Here is a 21208-nt window from a genome sequence, read left to right on the forward strand (position 1 = left end):
GGAAAATGTAATCAACAAGACCTGTTATCAGCAGGAATGTAGGGTTTTTAAGTTATGTAGAGTGCCTGAGGGCAACTGTCTGGGATAAAAGCAGGAAAGGTTTCTGGAAAAGGAGAGCAGTAGGGATGACAGAAGGCCACAAAGGTGAGTTGCAGAGGGTCCCATCCTAGGTGTCACACACAAACAAGGACGGTTAGCTTGCAGATTTAAGTGGGGGCTGTTTTGATGCTAAGACACAACTTCATTTCAAAGCATGACTAGATTAGGAGTAGCTTCTTTCCTTGAATTTTCTCAAAAAAACCAGCTAAGAAAAGTACACCTGTCATTATGTGGAAGCTCCTGAGTATTTCTGATCATAGAAATGGATCCTGACAGGCAAAAAGGTTAGGAGCCAAGGCTAGAAGAGTCCAAAGGGAGAAAGATTGTGGGAACTTCGAAGGAAATGGAAACACGAAACTTAACATTTAAAAACACTTTGTATTTATGAGGTTAAACCTCAGAAGACACAGTGGAGTCCAAATTCCCTGCTGGGCACTGCTTAATAATGTGGGAGGCAGGAGACTGTCATTAAACCCACTACTTTTGAGCCTACCAGCACCGGGTATAGGCCCATAGTGTCCTCTGCAACACTAGAGAGGTCATTAATCTCTACTGTCCCCTAAAATGAAGACGGAGCATCTACCTCTAGGACTAATTCAGAGAACAAACCGGTATGCAGTGTGTTCCACGCTGTACCTGGCACATAGTAGGTGCTCTGTAGGCTGCAGCTGTCCGTTTTACAGCCTCCAGTGGATAGAGACAGGAAACCTCATTGCAGTCCCAGGAGCATTCAAAGGCTTTCAGCCCCACCTGCCTGGCAGTGGCACATCACCTGATGTGACCCTTCTCCTTTTTTAGTGGGCTCCTCACACAATCACAGAACCTCCAGGAACTCGTGGGCAGGAGTCTGGGGGTCCAGATGGAAGGCCCAGGCATGTCTGCACATCCACTTGGCACAATGGTTCTGGACTGTCTCAAGCCAGCTCTGACAATAATCAAGAGCTCCCCCAAGTGCAGCAGGGCCTACCTCCCAGGACCTCCTTCCCCCTCTAGGTTTGCCTCAGAAAGCCACACAGAGCAAACCTAACCCCAGGGTACAACAGCTCTTCAACTACTTGAAAGCAGACCCCAGGCCCTTCAGAGAACCTGATGCTTGCCCCCTTCCCATCCCACTGCTGAGAAGGCAAACTATTCAAGGATTTGCCAGCCATCCCTCCAAATTGTTTCCCTCGGGTCAGAGAAGAACCAAGAACAGACTTCCTGCATCTGACTCTAAAACTTATCATTCTGAAAACTCAAATTATGAAGTGTTCTAGAAGTCATTTCATGCTCTTCAAAATTCTGAACTACCTCTGAATAAGACAAGCGAAGAACTGTTCCATTTAGACCTAAGAGCTGTAGCCCTGTAAGACCACCCCTGCACCCCCCCAAGCCCTACCCCACCCCAGACTGCCCATGTGCACATTCTCTTCCTGTTCCAGGTCGCTCGAGGGCAGGGGCTGGGCACCTCCAGGTCTGAACCCCCCACACCCAAAACCAAAAGCAACTGCTAGAAATGTTTATTCAACTGCTGAGCCATCTTTTTTAGTTTTACCAGATTTCTCCATAATCAGTGTATATCAGTTGGTGACTGAGATGTTAGTGTATGGCCTCCCCAGACCTGGAATTCAGAGACCACTATTAACCAGCACATGCAGAATATTGGTATGTCTTCCTTATGCAGGAAATACCCTCTAGTTCATGGAATCCCCATGACAATACTTGCTCAGTTCTACATGTGTGCCCTGAGAGTGAACAGGAGGAGTGTGGGCACTAGAAGGGCCAGGCTGAAAATGCACTGCCTATGCAGTCACTCGCCAAACCACAAACTCAGTCACCCATTCCAACAACTAGCTGAGGGGTCCCAAAGGGACCAGACAAAGGACAGCACAAGGGGGGAGAAGGCGGCACAACTTCTACTGACAGAGACAAAGCCCCCAGCTTCCAGAAGGCGATTTAGAGTGGAGGTTGGGCAGGACCTGCCCAGAGAACTGCAGTCACCTAGGAATCGGACTGAGTTCTGGCTCTGGTTAAACTGGAGCTCTGTCTGAGAAGATGCTTAAACAGACACCAAAACTGAGGCACTGCTCCTTCACCTAACCCCAAGGCTGGCACCCTTGAGGTGCATGTCCTGCCACACGCAGCGACATCTTGAGCCCAGGAGCCCAGGTGACCATGGAGCATTTTCACATCTGTATCAAGACAAAGGCCCCTTCCCACAAGCTGACCTTAGACAGTCCTCCAGGCCTCTGTGACTTCCAGCCAGGACAATATTCTCTGATCACAACTAAAGCCACTTCTGAGGACCACCAGGAGACCTCTGCGAAGACAGAATGTAAAATCCACCTTCTTCTGAGGAAGAGAGTCAGTCAGAACAAGGACTTAACACCTGCTTCACAAGTGACACTTGCTACCTGCCTGTCCGAAAGTCATAAAATGCCACACTGCTCTCTTCAGACATCCTGGCCACATATAAAGAGCAAAGACAGGAATGTCATTGCACTTGGGCAACCAGAGTGATCAGAGAACATATACACGTTTAGATTTTATATCCGCTAACACATTGGAGAGAATCAGAACCTACGGCCTTCTTTTTTACAATTTTTAACAATCCTCCTTTTGGCAGGATCAACAGTGTTTCAAGTTAACATCATAAGTGCCATAATCTTGAAGCAAAACACAAAACTGGCATACAAGACTTATGAAAAGTTCCATTATCAGTTGGTAGTTGCCACACCACAGTATGGTCTGGCCCAGGATTCTGTCCCTGCCAGAAACCTTAAGATGTTTCCAGGACAGGCTAATATCATCAACCTGTTAGATCTATCACAGGTAAATCTAAACCAATTTGTAATCTCATATAAACTTATGTGGGACAGAAAAGGCTCCCCGCATCTTTTCTTATGAGCTCAAGAACTGCCTCTCGGGCCTCTTCTGAAGCCATCTCTCCACCTTTGAGGGCAGTGTAGTGACATTAAGAGTTAGAAACAGTCAGTTAAACTTTGGGTAAGTCCCTAACTTTAGGGCAGTCACCTCAAATGAAGTCAGCAGAAACAAAAGCATCTTGTCCTCTCCTGGCCACAGGAGACACCCACTAAACAGCACCGACTGTCATCATGCTGTTGGCTTCTGCACCTTCAGGAAGGGGAGACCGGCTGCTCACTCCACCTCCTTTACAGCGCTGCTGGGGGGAAGCAGGAGACCCTGTTGAAGTGCTGCAAAATCACTTAAAGTATATACCTCTGTGTCGAGTTCCATTAGAATTTTGTTATTTTAAGAAGTTCACGGACTACACCTTGCATTAAAAGAAAAAACTTTTAAAACAATTGTTAGAATCTGAACCCCAGATCTGGAAGGAGCTTTATGGGTGCACACACCAGTTCCCAGTCCCAGTTTGCAGACATGGACCCTGCAGCCCAGAGAAGCTAGGCAACATCTTAATCTTCAAATTCCCAGGTGGGAATTTGACACATTCCTTGTGTGTCTCTCTGTAGAGGCCCCTTGGCCTCTGACCACCTCCCATTTGTGCCTGATGTCTGCATAACTGTGAGAAACAAAGCAGTTTCTGAAGTTTCCTGCTGGAGAGCCTGACCACTGGGAGGCCTTTACACAGACATCTTTGGCAAGTTCAAGTCCCTTTTTCCCCTCAGTGCCTTCTCTGGCCTCTGGTCTGATTACAGAGATGCTCACTTGCTTTGAGCAAGGCCTGCCTTGTGCCATTATTCAACTTGTTATGGGGATGCAGTACCCACTCCACCGTCTGTCAGACCTATCCTGGGATGCCAGACTAACATCCGTGTCCTTCACGGTTCTAGAGAGTTCTGAATTAGAATACCCCAAGACTGAACTTCAGCGCATATAAAAGTCACAGGGGCTTCATAGGCCCAAGAAGGATTCTAGGGTTCAGTTAGTTTAACCGGCACTTAGCACTCTAGAGCGCCCAATGGTTCTGCTCTAGAGAAAGAAGAAACAGACCATGCTCATCAAGCCCACACTCTGGTCAGGAAAACAAAGCCTGAACTTCCATGAAACGATGAGTGTCCAATATAGACAAGAACCTAATCACCTGCTGAGGAGACTGTGCTTGGGTGGACGGACTCCAATTTCTGGGCAGAAGGAAGACACAGCCCTCAACTCTATCCACCAAAATTAAGCTGGGACAAACGCACACACTGCACTTCAGAGATTTTCAACACCCTGGCTGACATAGCCACAAGGAGGGTAAGGCTTAGATTGTTCTGAAAAAACTGTTAGCTGCTTTTTGAAAAGGAGTGTAGAAGATTTACTTTATTACTGAGTTGGCAGAAATTATTAACTCAGAGGCCTGCTGTTAACAAAAATTCAAATACTCTAGAGGCTCGAATTGAGAACATAGAGACAACTTTCCTCTCAAGAACTCCTTTGTCAAGGAGATGGTCAGTTACTTTGTTACTTTGCTAACTTCTCAGATTCTTGTGGATATTAGGTCAGCTGCCTGACATTGATTTTTCAAGCAAAAGCTAAGTTTGTTAACCATAATTGCATGCCCATAAAGGTAAGCATTACATGACACAATTCTCTGTCGCTTCTCTCAGAAGAGGTTTAATTTTAGTGTTGGCTCTTCAACACTGTCCCCATTTTTTTTTCCACGAGCATCTTAAATATGTGTCAACTAACTATCCCAAGGTGGAGTTCACAATTGGGCAAGGTAGAGAAAAGCAGCTGCGCGCCAGCAATGCCTTCTTGGAGATACCTGACTCTCGCCTGAGCCCAGGCAATGCCTTCTTGGAGCTACCTCACTCTCGCCTGAGCCCAGATCAATCCAGAGAAACTGCAGAATTCTGGTCGCACCACCTCCGCCAGTAACCTATTCTGCCACGGCTCTGTTTCCTATATAGGGTTTGCTCCAAGCACACTCCTGTCAAAAGGTTCTAACAATGCTCACGGATGGTTACTGGTAATGGCGGCATTTAAAGGAGGCACTTTCTTCATAGCTCATATTCAGACACAGCTTCCCAATTCCATCCACCACACTTATATTAGAATTCTATGCACAACCATTAATGATGGAGTCCCCAAAACAAACCATATGAAATGTGAACCCCATGCCATGAAGACAACCATGGGCTTCTATGAATGTAACATACGTGCACATACTAAAATACAAAAACCTGAGATTTGTTTCCTTCTCCCTCTTCTGGCTAACCCCTCCTCCTCCTCTCCTTCCTCTCCCCCTAGGAACCCTTTAGATTACAGCCTTACACAACACTGGAACCCCTGAGGTCACTGCTCCACCTAATCTACAACATCGTGACCGCCTGTCAAAGCGACTCCTGATCCCAAAGCTCTCCTAGGTGGCATTAAGGATCAGTGCTAATATCTCAGCAACCTCTCAGGTTCTCCTGAAGGAAACAAGCATGTGGAATTCAAGAAGTTATACTCTGGACAAAAGATGGAAAAGTCACCAAGGTTACATTTCTCATGTCACTTGTTTTATCCTCTAATATTTCAATCTTGGGAACCGCGGCGGCACCAGTTACTGCAAAAAATTCGGACAGGTTTTATATACCTTGTGTCTACTCCATCCCCAAAGTCAAAACAAAAACGTATACATTTGTTAAAAACAATTACCACTTAGTTAATCTTAATGGGGCCTGAAGACTAGGGATAAGAGGATTACTTGTGATACAAAAATCAGAGTCTTACAAAGACCATAACTCCTCAATTTCTACCAAAATTGTACAAGCCAATGTGAATTACTCCAAAAATACCAAGCTTAAAGCATAATGCTAAAAGTAATTAGTCAAACTCACATAAGGGAAAACAAAAACGCTACAGTGAGAGAAATCTGAGTTACCTGGCCCAAGACAATTTTTTTCTTCGATCCCAGCATATTAAAAAGTGATCTCAATGGCCACTCCCTGGTCTCCCAACAAATGCAGGGGCTCACTTCATACCTGGATGCCACAACATCTTCCTATTGCTCAACCTGCTCCTGCCACAGGGGAAAATGACCCCTACTGCCAACAATCCCTTGGAAAAAATATGAAAACACCATGAGTCTTCCCCTACACACACGAAGGGGGGCAGAGGAGATCCCTCTGCAAACAGCAGCCTCGGTGGAGGGCGATCTGAGAAAGCTACAACCTGGGGTTAACCCTGACCATCTAGGTGACAAACCACCAAGCTGGGACGCTCAGGTAGGGGAAGGGAGAGCCGAAGGAGGGCTCTTGAAGGAACAGGAGACAAAATAATCACCTCTAATTCACACCAAAAAGCGGGGCTCTGGGTTGATCAGAGACGCAATGAGCATTTAGGCCCAGAAAGGTAACAGGAAGCATCCTTCCCTCCCCAAAATCATCTCCCGTCAGCAGCGATCCCAGAAGGGATCTGGCAAAGGCATGTCCACTCCCAGAACCAAGGGGGGACTCTCCAGGCGCCCTGGGCACCCGGCTAAGGGCAAAGTAACCGGCGGGGGGGGGGGGTTCCCTCTGAAGCCAGGAAGGTGCTTCCAGCCGGGAGAAGAGGGAAGGAGAACTTCCCTGATCACCTAGAAGGCCGAGACACAGGCGGCACAGGCTCCCGAGTCATACCCCGGACACCAGTTGCTCCACAGTCTTTCTCCCTCCCCTCCCCCCACGCCGGGAGGACTTCCCGGGGGTCGCGAGTCCACGGGGAAGGGCAAGGCGGGTGAGCTCCGTCAGAAGCAGCAAGGGTCGTAGAGCTGGAGCGAGAAAGAAGGGAAAGCTCTGGCCTCAGCTCCCGTCTGCTCCCTCCGCCCAGGCCGCACGGAAGCCTCGGCCTCACGTACCGAGCGCCGCCAGACTGCCCGACCTGCCCCCGGCTCGGGCCCGTGGGGCGAGAGACCGGGATGGCAGCGGCCCTCGGGGGTCGGTGGGCGTCGGGCGGGTTCCCTGGAGCCCGGCGGGCGAGGGGCATTAGGGAGGGGGAGGGTCCCGGGCCCACGCGGCCTCCGTCCCGGCCCGCGCAGCGGGTACTTACGTTGCTCTGGGGGTCGATGGCCTGCAGCAGCCGGTCCCTGATCTGCTGCGGAGACGCCGGAGCCGCTGTCATTGCCTGGGCGAGGCGGGGGGGAGCGGCCGGGCCAGCGGGCGGGCGGGCTGAGGCGGGGGACGGGGGTCACTCACTCGCCGGCCTCCGGGAGCGGAGCCTCATGTTCCCCGCAGCGCCGGGGAAGGAGGGGGCGCGCGGGGTGGCGGAGAGGGGAGCCGGGGCTCGGGCCCGGGGCGCCACCGCCACCAGAGGAGGAGGAGGAGCCGCCGGAGCCGCCGCCGCTGCTGCCGCCGCCTCGAGAACCAAACTCCAGTGAGCTGCTCCCGCGCGGAGCACTCTGGGTAACCCGCGCCGCACGCAGCGTCGGCGCCACGCTGAGGAGGTTGGGAGATGGGGCGGGCGGAGACGCCGGGCCTGGGCGGGGCCGCGCGGGAGCCCCGCCCCACACCCCCCCCACGCATGCGCGCGCATGCGCACTGGTCTACCGCCCCACCCCGCCCACCACCCGGCGGAGGGAGCCGTTGGGAGGCGGTTGGGCGGGGCAACGGCCGTCGCCGGGGGCCCCTCCCCCGGCTGGGCCGTGGGGAACTGAGGTTTCCGACGGAAACGCTTGGTGCGCGCCGAGTCCTTGAACCTGGGCGCTCCAGGCGGCCGCCTCAGGGTGGGGGGGCGGTGGGGGTGCGGCGGGGTGGCGGAAGGTCTCCTTATTGGGGAGAAAAGCCGTCCCCGTACCGACGGAGGTGATGGGAGTCGCGGACGGGGGAAGCTGCCAAGTTTTCCGAGCCGGGGGTCCTCAGCCCCTTGATTGCCGTTCCTGGGGGCGAGGGAGACAAGTCCATGTTGTGATAATGTGCGCGGAAGGGTCATCTCGGGCGCCGGGGGCCGCTCCACCCTTACAGAGGGAGGGGGTGCAGGGCGGGGGTCTGCAGCGCTTGGCGTGCTGGGATCACGAAAACATGAGACCGCAAAGCGCCTCTCGGGGGAGCCGTCACGCCAGCTTTGGGGAAAGCCCAAAAGCCAGCCCCGTGAGCCCACCGACCCCAGGGTTGCAAACCTGTGTCGACGCCAGGGTTTCTCATCCTGGGCACCAATGACATTTGGGGCTGGATCACTGTTGCAGGGGCTGTCTTGCGCATTTTAGGATATTCAGCATCCTGGGTCTCTACCCACTAAACGCCAGTAGCACTTTCCCCTCCAGTCAGGTCAACCAAAAATGCCCAGTCATTGCCAGATGTCCCCTGTCGGGCAGAACGTCCCCTGTTGAAAACCACTGGTTTAAAAGACCCACCCTGCTTTGCGTGGAGGTGCTGGAAAACTGAAACCCTCATTCTCTGAACAAAACCTTTCACAAAAGGAGGGAATTGAGGCCCAAGGTCACCCAGAGTTCTAGGTCAAACCCATAATTGTTAAATGTCAAGCCTAAGGTGCCTCCTTCCCCACCCCCACCTTACTGCCCTCTTCTACTGCTCTGCTCCCTCTGGAAGCCCTGTTAGGAATACTGTTATGAGAAGGGGTGAGAAGGCAGGCTGAGTGGATTATTAGCTGCAGCCTCCGGAGAAATCTAGGAAGACCTAGATTTAAAACAGGAGGGAGGCAGCTGATGAGAACCACACGCGCGCCTTGGATCTGTGCTACACCTGTTAGTCTTGCATTTGTCATGCTTCTGGGAAGCGTTTTTATTTGCAAAAACGGCTGTTTCTGCACGTGGTTGTGGCTGCTTCCTTCTGGACATGTGAAAAGTTTTACATCACACTTGTAGGAGAAAATAAACATGGGCAAAATACTTTAATTTACTCACTCACTCTCCTAGAATGAGGTGCTTTGTGTACATGGTCCAGGTTGGAAACCAGCCCATTTGGAGATACTCTTTATCTCACTTTAGATAAGCAAAATAAACAAGCTCTCCCCCAAGCATATTCTGGTCCTGCCTTTCTTTTAATTTCTAACTCAGACGTTCAAGATCTTATTTTTTTAATCAAGGATCACATAGAAGTAATTTGTTTTGCATGGGTCAGGTTGTTTAAGAAAGATTTGGAAAGCACTCAACTTACCTGCTCTTTTTAAACTAAGAAGCAACATTAAGATGACTGAGTTCTGCATGGCCAGCTGTATACACATACCCAGACATAGGTATGCAGTTCAGCTCCATAGATGTGGCACAAAGTGGGGCTCCATAAATATTTAACAAATGAGTATTAAATATACTGTATAGACATTAGGATGCACATAGACACAGATGCATATATCCATCTCTCTCTATATAGAGAGATAGATAAATATATCTAACACTGTGTCTACACAGTGTGGGCACTAGAACATAGCTTTATTTCACATTTAACATATATATGTAGTGGTAAAAATTAAATCAGATCGGCATTCAGTGGGAGTCTTGAAAACGTTAGCTTCTCTTAGATCCAGGATAAATAACTGCAGTTCACCTGGCAAGACCTTCTGCTTCAAGGAAGAGATACTTGAAATGGCACCTATCAGTTATACAAAGGTGGGGCTCAAGGTAAATCCTCTTGTTGTAATGGTTCTTCCCCAGCAACGTGCCCTTTAAATTAGCTAGGTCCAGAGAACATCCACCCCCCCATCCTGAAAGGACAAGATATTTTGTCCCTGAAAAGGCTGTCTTACCTCCTAGTGAGGTGGCCCCCCAAAAGGTAAGAGGCTCCGAGTCCATGACTTGGCTCTTGCCATGGAAGTGGCAGGAAGGTAGTTTTAGGAGCCTGAGTGCAGAGCACCCTCAGCAGGCTTGGCAGTGAGGGTGTGGGCTCGTTCTCCCTCAATGAACTGCAGTGGCTCAAGCCCAATAGGCAAGGGCATCACAGAAGGAAGCTGTGAGCAGGCCAGCTCCCACAACTGCTTAGGACCAGTCTTCAACAGCGACACCACATGGTGGCAAGGAGCAACAGCAGGGACCCACCAGGCAGGCTCATTCATTCAGAAAGTGAAAGGCAGCTGTGACCCCTTAGACACCTACACCCCTGGGAGTTGGGCAATTCAAAGGCGAGAAAGTGACTGGACGTACCCCAATAAAGTATGTGAGGGCTTCGATGACTAATAGGAAAAATGAACGTGAGCAAACCACCACCCCACTTTGACCGATTTGTTTGCTCTGAATTTAACATCTGGTGGGAATTTTTTAAAAACACTCTCATATATTAACTCATTCAACCCTATTGATCATCTCAGATGTACCCAGAAATGAGTTTCAGAGTTCTGCTTGGCTCTGCAGCAAGTCCTATTTATTCTAAAAGCGAAAAAAATTTCAATTGGTTTTGAATAGCCCCTGAAACGTCACTGCTTTTAGGAAGGGCTCCAAAGACAGACAAGAGAACTCAAAATAATTTTACTGTGTCTTCAAGTAGGGGGATACAAAGGCACATTAAAAGGCACAAAGCCTGCTCCTGAGGATCTAGTTCTGAAGTTTCCAAGCACTGGAAACAGGTTGGGAGCCCAGTAAGACGCTGCTGTAAACTGTATTGTCCAAGCAGTGCAGGTGCACCAAGGAGGGCAAAGCCACTCTGGAGCCAGGAGTACCAAGAAAGATCTTTGACAGCATTTCCATATGTTCATACCCTTTGCCCCAGTATTTCCCAACTTCTAGAAATTTATCCAAAGAAAGCAATCAGATGCAGACAAACGTGTACATACGGGGAAGTAGACAGCAGCATCATTTATAAGGACAAACGATTGGAAGCAACCCAAGTGTTCAGGAAAAGGAAAGTACATAAATAAATTAGGGAGTCGATTTGTGCAAACGGGAAGGTTATGGCCCGGAAGGGACCACAGGATTCTGTAATTCCACCTGGGTAGTGGTCTTGTCTTATGGGTGTACACAACATGTAGAAATTCACAAAGCTGGACATTATGCTTCAGAAATACATAAATAAATCTAGATATAGACAGACAGATGATAATCTTAACCATTGAAATCAGTATTGAACAACACAGAATGCTCCCAATTTCATACTAAATGTTAAAATGCAGTATATAAACCATATACATTATGATCTTAATTTTGGTTTTATAAAAATATGTCTACTTAATGCACCTGATGCACAGAAAAAATACTGGAGGGAAAGCAGCCAAAATATTTACAGTAGTTATCACTGACAAGCAGGATAACAGGTGATTTTTCTTCTGACAGTCATCCCTGAAGTTCCACATTTGCTAGAATGAACACATGGCGCTGCCTCCTCTTCTCATCCAGTGCTGGGGTTATTCTGACCTCTAGTAGCCTCTAGTTGTCATCTTCTGACTTGGATACTGCTAATCTGAAGTGTGCCCATAATCTCCAAAATCCTGAACAGGGATTTGCTATCAGGCCTACTGACGGATGTCCATCTAAGTCCTAACAGTCTGTGTTTTACCTACTGCCCCAGTTTTGTATTATTCTTAGTAATAAAGAGAATAACATTTATTGAGTACCTACTACGTGTCAGGTTGCATGCTGAGGGCTTTACCTGAGGACCCAGATGAACCCCTCTGGGCAGGGTGGTCAGGCCCTTGTCAGCCTCTCCTCTTGACTCGGGGGGGGGGGGGGTAGGGGGAGTGGCTACAATTTGCTTTAGAGAATGCAGTGGAACCATGCTCCGCCTGATCCAGATTGAAGCTTCAAGAAGGCCTAGCCGTTACCACCCAACTCAGCAAATCCACTCCTATCAATCTCGCCAAGAAAAGTGAACACCTACACTCAGAGACTTGTACAGGCAAATGTCCACAGCAGGACTATTAATAGGTGCAAGGTACAAACACCAGACGTCCATCAACTGGTGCACAGATGAATGAAATGTACCTCCACAGGCTGGAATAGTATTCGGCCATAAGGAATGAGAAGAAATGAAAGAGAAAGAGCAGCAGCCTGGCAACATCCACCTTTGAAGACCTGGGGGCAGGGAGTTACCACGTCAGAATCTAGTGACGGTGCTGTAGGGCCACTCAGAAAGAGGTGGTGGCCCCACGCCTCTGTGGAGGAGAACAAGGTTCCCGGCGACAGAGAACGCTGAGCCCCATATGCCTAACCCCAGCAGGCTGGGATGCCCTGGGTGAGGTGCCAGGCATGAGAGCTGAGAAGCCCTTAAGGGCTCAGAGCCAGCCCCACTTTGCCCCATCCAATTTCCTGCCCACAGAACTGTGACTCAATAATAGAGGTTTTAAGCCACTTAGTACTGGGGTCATTTGTTACTCAGTGCTAGCTAACAGAGACGCAGTTGCTAACATCCTCAAGTGACACACGAGGAAGACCCCGAGGTCAGACAGTGAGGAGACACCCACGGCCCCTTCGCCCCCAATGGTACAGCTGGGATTTCAGGCTGGATCCTTCTGATTCTGGACGATGCTCTCCCACTCTCATGGCTCCTTAACTCCTGGGCTCCTCCCACCTGGTGTTTGTCTTTGGCCATGTGTCCCCTCTGTTTCTGTCCTCTCCTGAACCCGTGCCCTGTCCCAACCTTCTCGCCTGCTGACAGTTCTCTCCTCCGATCTGCAGCACACACATGTCCAGGCAGCTTATTTTCTTTTAAGCTTTAATTATCTCCTTTATTATGCTGACCTTCAGCTAAGTACCGGGTAATGAATTATCATACATAAAAACAACACAGTGCACATCATCTTAACACACACATACGTACACACAAAGAAAATAAAGGATCACTCTGTCTCTCTTTTGATTCCACCTACCCCACTGTGGCCCATGCTTTTTTTCCTAGTAGCTACGGGAACATTCCTATCAATCTCTTTCATTTACACTTAATTTTCAGAAGACTTACCAGGTAATACGGTTGGGAAACTGTAAAAGCAATTTTGTCTGTTTTTGGTTTGTAGTCATAAAACTATTCTTCTTGCCTTTTTTTTTTAAGACCTCCAAAAACTTGCTAAAGTAGTGTTTTTGAAATGTTCAAATAATCTCGTCATTCAATCAAGTGATCTAAATCATTGTTAGATTAGAGGCTATTATTTTGCTTAATGAATTTTTATGTTCACATACTAACCCTTATGAAGCAAAGAAATAAAATCAGGAACTGTTCTAATTCTCTAGTGAATGACTTTGATAAACATTTTATTTAAACATCTCCAGAAATAAGATAATCCTTTCTTCCTCAGTAAAGGAATTGCAGGATAAAGTATCAATCTCTTGTAGCTTTTTCTGCTCCAGACAGCTCTCTTGCTGACAGGGTTTGGATCTTGTCCCCTGCTCTAAAAACTCAGGGGTCTCCCACTTCATCTCAATTAAACCTTTGGCCTTGTGAGGCCCCCTGTCACACACCACACATGGCACACATACACACTGCCCATGTTCCTGGCCAGCCTTATTCCTCACCATCCCTAGGAATGGGTTTCCTCCCCGCCGTCACACTGCTGACTTCACTAGCCAACCAGGTGACCTGGTGCTTGTTCCTCAGAGGAGGGATCTGGCTAAAGTCATGTGACTGGATTTTGGGCAGGATGACGACTCTGGCCCACAGCTCAGGGTTCCCAGACTGGCAGAGAGAACACATGAACCAAACCAGGCACAAGCCATTTCCCCAAGGAGCAGACCAGGGCCAAGGGACTGATGTCAAAAAGCCACCAGGAGCTGACAGAAGCAGACAGGAGCCACAGTAAAAGGTCCCCAACTGGCCAATGGAAATGTCCCAGACACAAAGGCTGTGTTGTAGCCTCAACACAGAAAGTGACGTGAAGAGAGGTGATATGATCCAGAAAGTATTTCCTACAAACACTACAGGCTACACGGAGAGAAGTGTCAGCTCCTGGCAACACTGGGTCCGAAGCCATCAGGGTTGCAGACAGAGAAACTGATGCACAAATAGGAGGAATGACCTGTCCCCGACATCGCTGGCAAGTGAGGGACATGGCGGGGACTCAGATCACAGGCCCACGAACCCCTCCCCATTCCCAAACCCCACAGCTGCAAAAGTCCAAAGAATTTCTTTAACTTTGCATCAGACCCATTTGGTTGGCAAAGCTTGTCCGAGGCCGTTCAGTCTCTGCTGGCCCAGCTCTGTTGTGAACGTTAGGCTGTGTTACTTTAGCAATATTACTCCCTGATGAGTGAGCGCTAGCCCAGATGCCTCGGGGCGTCGTGGCATATACAGCACATGCTGCTGGAAAGCAAGAGAAGTTCTGAATTTGGAACTGGCTCTGGTGCCCCAGGCTTCTGGACAGGTCTCCCAGGTGTGCTGGGCACGAGCCACATGCTTTCGTAATCCACGCCAGCAAACGGGTGGTAGAGCCCAAATAAAGGTGTTCGGGTGGGAGTGCAGCAGCATCGGAGAAGGGTCGGGGGACCAGGCTTTCGTGCCAGCTCTGCTGATGACCCCGGGGACTTTGGACAAGTCCCTTCCCTGGACTGGCCTCAATTTCCTCATCGGGAAACATGGGATGGCAGCAATACTTTGGTCACCCGTTGTTGTGCCGAAACATAAAGGTTATGCGTGAAAGCCCTGGCACGAGGACTTTGACTTCTGTTCATGTAGCAAGAGATAAAGGGCAGTTCAAGAAAGAACCCCAGGGGCGCCTGGGTGGCTCAGTCGGTTAGGTGTCTGCCTTCACCTCGGGTCGTGATCCCGGGGTCCTGGGATGGAGCCCCACATCAGGCTCCCTGTAGAGCCTCTCCCTCTGCCTGCCGCTCCCCCGACCTGTGCTCTGTCAAATAAACAAAATCTTTAAAAAAAAAAAAAAAAAAAAATCCTGCCTCTAACAGCGCACACACCAGACACCACACACCAGCTCCACACACAGCGTGTGTAACACACAATGCACTGCACACGGACACACGGACACACTGCACACCACCTGCACTTCACGCACAATCTCAGGCACACACCACAGCTCCTAGAGCACATCACATGTGTGCGGTGCACACATCATACACCACACACAACACACAGGCCACAAACTCAGCTGACACATGCCAAATGCATAGCCCATGTCACACATACTTGTGCACACACGACTCTCTTACACACACACACACATATATGCACAAGACCAAGCCATTTATCAAAATTCCTCCTGGCCTTTCCTGAACGTGCAGTGTGCTCTCCTAGGTGGCTGAGGCCCACGGACTCCCAAGTGAGAGTAAAATCTTGATACAAAGCGGTAAAACCAGGGAACCATGTGTCCCCCAACTGCACCCCCCACCCCCACCATGGCCGGGGCTCCCTCGCCACATCACCCTGGCAACTACATAGTTCATTTGTCTTAACATGAATCTCAGAACTGGATGATTGCACCAAACCACTTGGACGAGATTTTTTTCTCTCACTCAGTAAAGTGTCACAAAGAGAGTTCAGGAGACATGAGCAAGCAGATACCCTATTTGGAAAGGGTCTGACCGACAGACAGCCCATCTAAATGGAGCTGCCGCCCACCCTGAGAACATCCCAAGCTCTGCTGAATTCCCAGCTCGTGGAAGAGAAGTACGGAAAAGGACAAATGTTCCAGAAGCTCTGTTTGTGCCTTTTTCCTTTTTAACCTCAAGACGTGGTGGTGGTGGTTTTCCTCACATTTCCTAGATCCTCTGATGCTTCCATCTTTGTGTATTTTTCTTCTTTCCTGATTACAAGAGTAATAGATGTTTGGTGGGATGATCAGTCAAGTACAGCAAAGTATAAAATAAGATTTAAAAAACCCCTGCCTGATGCGTACACGGGAAACCACAACACTAGTCTACCTTTTTGTGTATTTACAATTTTCCATAAGAAAGTTAAAGATGGGGCGCCTGGGTCGCTCAGTCAGTTAAGAGACTGCCTTTGGCTCAGGTCATGATCCCAGGTGCTGGGATTGACCCCCGCATCAGGCTCCCTGCAGCAGGGAGTCTGCTTCTCCCTCTCTCTCTGCCCTTCCCCGCTGCTCGTGCTCACCCACTCTCTCTCTCTCTTGCAAACAGATAAATAAAATCTTAAAATAAAAAAGGAAAGTAAGTTAAGGATGGAAAAAGAGTCACACAGCAAGCAAGGCCTGGTCAGATGTGTGCGGTCTCCGGCTGTTTTCATGCTACAAAAAGCAGAGTTGCCCAGCTGAGTAAGAGGCTGTGCGGTCCACAAAGCCAAAAGTATTTACTGTCTGGCCCTGTGTTAGGCCGAATAACATCACCCCACCCCCAAACATATCCTGGCCATAATTCTTGGAACCTGTAAATAAATGATGATACATGGCAAGAGAGAACCGAGGTTGCAGGTAGAAGTAAGGGTGCTAGTCAGCTGACCTCAAGATAGGAAGATGATTCTGGATGATCCCAGTGGGTGGGCCCAATGTAATCACAAGGGTCCTGTAACGGGGAAGAAGCAAGCAGAAGCAGATGGCATTATGACAAAGACCTGTGCAGCCACTGCTGGCTCGGAAGGTAGAGGGAGGGGCCATGAACCAGGAATGTGGACAGCTTCTAGAAGTGGCAAAAAAGCAAGGAAAACAGATTCTCCTCTAGAGCTTCCAGAAGAAACCAGCTCTGCCAACACCTTGATTTTAGCCCAGTGAGACCCATTTTGGACCTCTGACCTCCAGAACTGTAAGATAATCAATCTGTGTTATTTTAAGCCATGAAGCTTGCGGGCATTCGTCACAGGAGCCACAGGGCAACTTAACCCATGCAGGCCCCTGACAAGGAAAGCTTACCATTCATTCTCTCTCTCGGAGGCAGTGCTGCCCAATGAGAGGTGTCTGCCATGAAATGCACTTGAAATGTACTCGTGACTTGGGGGCTGGGGTTTTAATTTTAGTTACCTGGCAGGGAAACTGAAATAGCCATGTCTGGCTAGTGGCTACTGAACAGACAGGCTCGTTACTCAAAGTGTGGTTCGGGAACCAGCAGCATGGACATCACCTGGGAGCTGGTTGAAATGCAGAACCGCAGCCTGCGCCGCCCGCCTACTATGGCAAATCCACACTTTGCCAAGACCCCTAGGGGATTCGTGGGGACACCAAGGTCTGAGATGCAACGGTCGAAGCCGTCTCCCCCCTTCCACACAAATACTTCACTACGAAACATTAGGAAGCAAAATCCCTCTGTACCGGATGTCAAGGTCAGCTTTCCTAGACCACAGGGAGTCCTTTGAAGTTTTTAATGCCTCGAAGGATACTATTAGCCAAGGACATGAACTTCCAGCTACTGAGTTTCTAACTACAGGGCGGACCTTTGACCATCTGTTATGGACTGAATGGTGTCCCCTAAAAATTTGTATGTTAAAGCTTTAACCCCAAAGTGACCATACGTGCAGATAAGGCCTTTAGAGAGGTAACCCAGGTTAACTGAGGTCATAACGGTGGGCCCCTGATCCCAATATGGCCGGTGTCCTCATAAGAAGAGAGATGCGCATGTGCATGTGCAGAAGAAAGGCCACGTGAGTGCACAGCAAGAAGGCGGCCATTTGCAAGCCAAGGACAAAGGCCTCACCAGGAACCAACGCTGCTGGCACCTTGATCTTGGACTGTCAGCCCCCAGAACCATGAGAAAAATAAACGTCTGTTGTTTAAGCCTCCCAGCCTGTGGCACTTTGTTATGGCGGCCTGGGCAGACTAAGACACTACCTCATTTAAGCTTCACAATACCCCATCAAGGAGGTCTTTTATTAATAAAAGTAATGACAGCAACAAAAATACTACCACTTATTGAGTGCCTGCCGCATGTGAGAGGCAGGCTGTAGGTACATGTCAAGGCTCTCTTCCTCACTGTCCCTATATCACAGATGAGGACATGGAGGTGCAAGGATGCCAATTCGCTGCCCCACATCACACTCTGTAAGGGACAGAGATGTTTGTAATCTGGCCCAGACCTCCATTGTACTAGGTCTACCATAACCATCTTTTCCACGCTTTTCTCTGATTCACACAGTAAACTCTAATTAAATGCACCAAAGCTTTATTCCCCTTAAAATAACTTCTGCAACTCCCCCAGCATACTCCAATACCCTCATGGCCCACACTTATCACTAACAGCTGCAACAATAATGTGAACTAAATACAGATGAACAGGATCCACCCGATGTCTTAAAAAAAAAAAAAATACTGTCCAGTCTAGGGGTCAGCAAACCGTTCTGTAGAGTCAGACAGTAAATATGTTTAGTTTTGTGGGCCAGATGGTCTCTGTCGCAAGGACTCAATTGTGTCCTTGCAGCTCAAAAGCGGCCACTGATAATACGTAAATGAAAGGGTGTGGCAGCGTTCCAATAAAACTTTATTTATGGACAAAGAAACTGGAATTTCCTTTTTCTTCTTGATCCTTTTTCAACCATTTAAAAATGGGAAAACCATTCCATCTTGTGGACCATGAAAACAGGTGGCAAGCCAGATGTGGGCAGCAGTTTGTTGACCCCTCGTCTGATCCAAAACCACCCACTGGTCAAAAGGAAAACCACAGAGCCATACTCTGAACTAGTTCTTACTGTTTTCTAATTGAAAAATGTGGACTTTGAATTTCTAACTTGCTCTAGACCCCTCTGCCCAATTTCCCATGCAGGAATGCTCACTATTACCAAACTCTCATTTCCAGCAACTCTCAGAGAGGGGCTCAAAGCGGATCAAGTACTTTTCTCTGTGCAATAATGGAAATCAAGGGAATGATGAAAACAAACCCCCAAGTAGAATTTACATCTTCCTTTTAAAAAGACCAGGCCTTTTGCTTTATACACAAACAGCGTACATCTTTCATCAACACAGGAAAACATCGGGAGGTTTGTCAAATATTTCATAAACACAAATGTGGTTAAGACGGAGATAATGAAACAGTTGAAATGAAAAGAAAATGCCTCACTAATGACAGCCTCGCTGGCTTTTCAAATCTAACCATTCAGAGGAGAGCCGATCTCACTATCACATTGTGCTGCTGATGCAGAGGAACTCCCACTCAGGAGAATCACAGGCAGCCCAGAAGGGATCTCTCCCCTAACCATCAAGAGAAATAAAATTACATTTTGGTCTATTAAGCTCACGCTTGAAAACAGCTGGCTGGATTTTCAGCAAATTCCAATGTGTTTATTAAAATCTAGACCACAAGGTGTGCAGATGACTCCACTTGAGTGGCTTTGGAGAGAGAAAGGACACCTCGAGATTCTCTATCGTCCCCTAGCTCAGGGGTTAGCAAACGCATCACATAAATGGGCCAGAAAGACAGCATTTTCAGCTCCGTGGGCCAGATGGTCTCTGTCACAACACTGCCATTATAGCAGGAAAGCAACTAAAGCAGTCTTAGATGATACATATTCGAAGGGGCGTGGCTGGGTGCCAATAAAACTTTATTTACAAAAACAGGTGGCAGGCCAGCCTCTGCCTGGGAACCATAGTTTCTGACTTCTGCTCTAGAATAGCTGGAACTGAAGTGCAATGAGAAACCCACCAAAGGAGGGACATGTTCCACCTCTTGAGATGCCAAAGTGGAGGAAGGGAAAGGGAGTTTCCAACATGAATCCCAAAGGGCAGGTGCTGCAAACTGTGGCCTTGTTTTCATTCTCAACGTGCAGCTTCTCAGCTTGGCGGTGACTCCACGTAACATGGTCCGGGCAAGCAGTAGTGGGCATTTAGTACTTAGATGGTGGTTGAGGTCCCTAACCATCAGGACCAAGGTGGAAAGCCGACTGGCGTGATGTCAACTGCAGTTGCTTGCACAATAAAACAGTTATCTGGTTGGAGCCTGAAATTCTCGTCCTTATTAACAGGTTAAGCAAACTGAAGTAGCCTAATACCACTCCTGGTCAAAGCTGATGGGGATCTAGAACCCAGTTCTTGTACATATGAACATACGTATGTATGAACAAATGAACAAAGATGCAAGTCGTCCAAGATGCATTTTTCTTTAGAATTCTTAGCCCAAAGCTGTCAAGATGGATCTCTTTAAAAGTGACCCCAAGGGGTGCCAGGGTGGTTCAGTTGGTTAAGAATCTAACTTGGGCTCAGGTCGTGATCTTGGGGCCCTGGGATCAAGCCATACATCGGGGCTCCATGCTCAGTGGTGAGTCTGCTTCTCCCTCCCCTCTGCCCCTCGCCACACTTGTGTGTGCATGCGCTCTCTCTCAAATAGATAAGTAAAATCTTTTAAAAAGGGCACCTGGGTGGCTCAGTCGTTAGGCGTCTGCCTTCAGCTCGGGTCATGGGATCGGCCCTGCATGAGGCTCCCTGCTTGGCAGGAGGCCTGCTTCTCCCTCTCCCACTCCCCCTGCTTATGTTCCTGCTCTCACTATCTCTCTGTCAAATAAATTAAAAAAATCTTAAAAAAAAATCTTAAAAAAAAAAGTGACTCCAAAAATTCATTAGGGATGACATACTGAGATGTTCATCACAGCGATATTTATAAAAGACAAAAACTCGAGACAACTCAAGTCTCCATCAGCTGAGGATGAGTTGAAGTAATTATGGCACATCATTATCATGTTATCAACAACGGTGATTGTAGGGAAAATATGGAAATGTATTCTCAGATGAGAAAAACAGGCTAGAAGACACAGAGATACAATTTACGTAACGAAAACATGTCCACCATACCCGGTGCAAGTGCAGAGAGAACAAGCCAGAAAGATGTGTACCTTAAGTGACACTGAGCAAAGGTGATTATTGGTTTTATCCCTTAGAGCAAAGCTATATTTTATGATTTTTCTACAATGAACATGCACTGGCAGTAAGGAACTTGAAAACAAAACAAAGAAAAGCCACTGAAGTTGCAATGATGGTACATACCAATGTGGCCTTCCTAGGTTCTGCAGAAGCACCAGTGAAGGAAGCCAACAAAGGTCACAACAATGGGGATCGCAGTGGCATTTATAACACTGGGCAAAGTACAAGTTCCAAGCACACACGAGAGGACCAGCAAGAGGGCCAAGGTTAAAGAGAGATCTACTGACACAGCGCAGTAATTAAAACCCAACACCACGAAGCCTGTCTGGCAGCCCAGAAGATATGAAGGAAATGCTGCCAAAATGAACACAGTAGAACCTAAGCCACCTTAACCATGATTGAACTATGTCACATCCAGGCAGACCTCATTTGACTGCACTCTGCAGACATCGTGTTTTCTAGTAACCCAAGGTTTGCGGCAAAACCAGTATCTTGGCGCCATTTTCCCAACAGCGTCCGATCGCTTCGTGTCTCTGTGTCACGTTTCGGTAATTCTCACCATATTTCAAACTGTCATCATTACTGTATT

General features: G+C 48.4%; 1 protein-coding gene across 4 annotated transcripts in view; it reads right to left on the reverse strand.

Moving 5' to 3' along the window:
* The window catches only part of MED26 (mediator complex subunit 26), a 55336-nt gene extending 45609 nt beyond the window's left edge, over positions 1 to 9727 (reverse strand). The window contains exon 1 of one of the 4 annotated variants that reach the window (XM_027587606.2): positions 9709 to 9727. Coding sequence is in view for 2 of the 4 variants with exons in the window: in XM_027587601.2 (XP_027443402.2) it covers positions 7060 to 7131 (72 nt within the window). In the remaining 2 variants the exon portion in view is untranslated. Of the gene's footprint in view, positions 1 to 2306; positions 2349 to 3111; positions 3255 to 7059; positions 7384 to 9708 lie in introns of those variants that run through there. The other 3 variants (XM_027587601.2, XM_027587603.2, XM_027587605.2) reach the window with 3 other exon arrangements.
* Positions 9728 to 21208: the final 11481 nt, after the last annotated feature.

The sequence above is a fragment of the Zalophus californianus genome, chromosome 1 (assembly GCF_009762305.2).
Source record: "Zalophus californianus isolate mZalCal1 chromosome 1, mZalCal1.pri.v2, whole genome shotgun sequence".
Lineage (NCBI taxonomy): Eukaryota > Metazoa > Chordata > Mammalia > Carnivora > Otariidae > Zalophus > Zalophus californianus.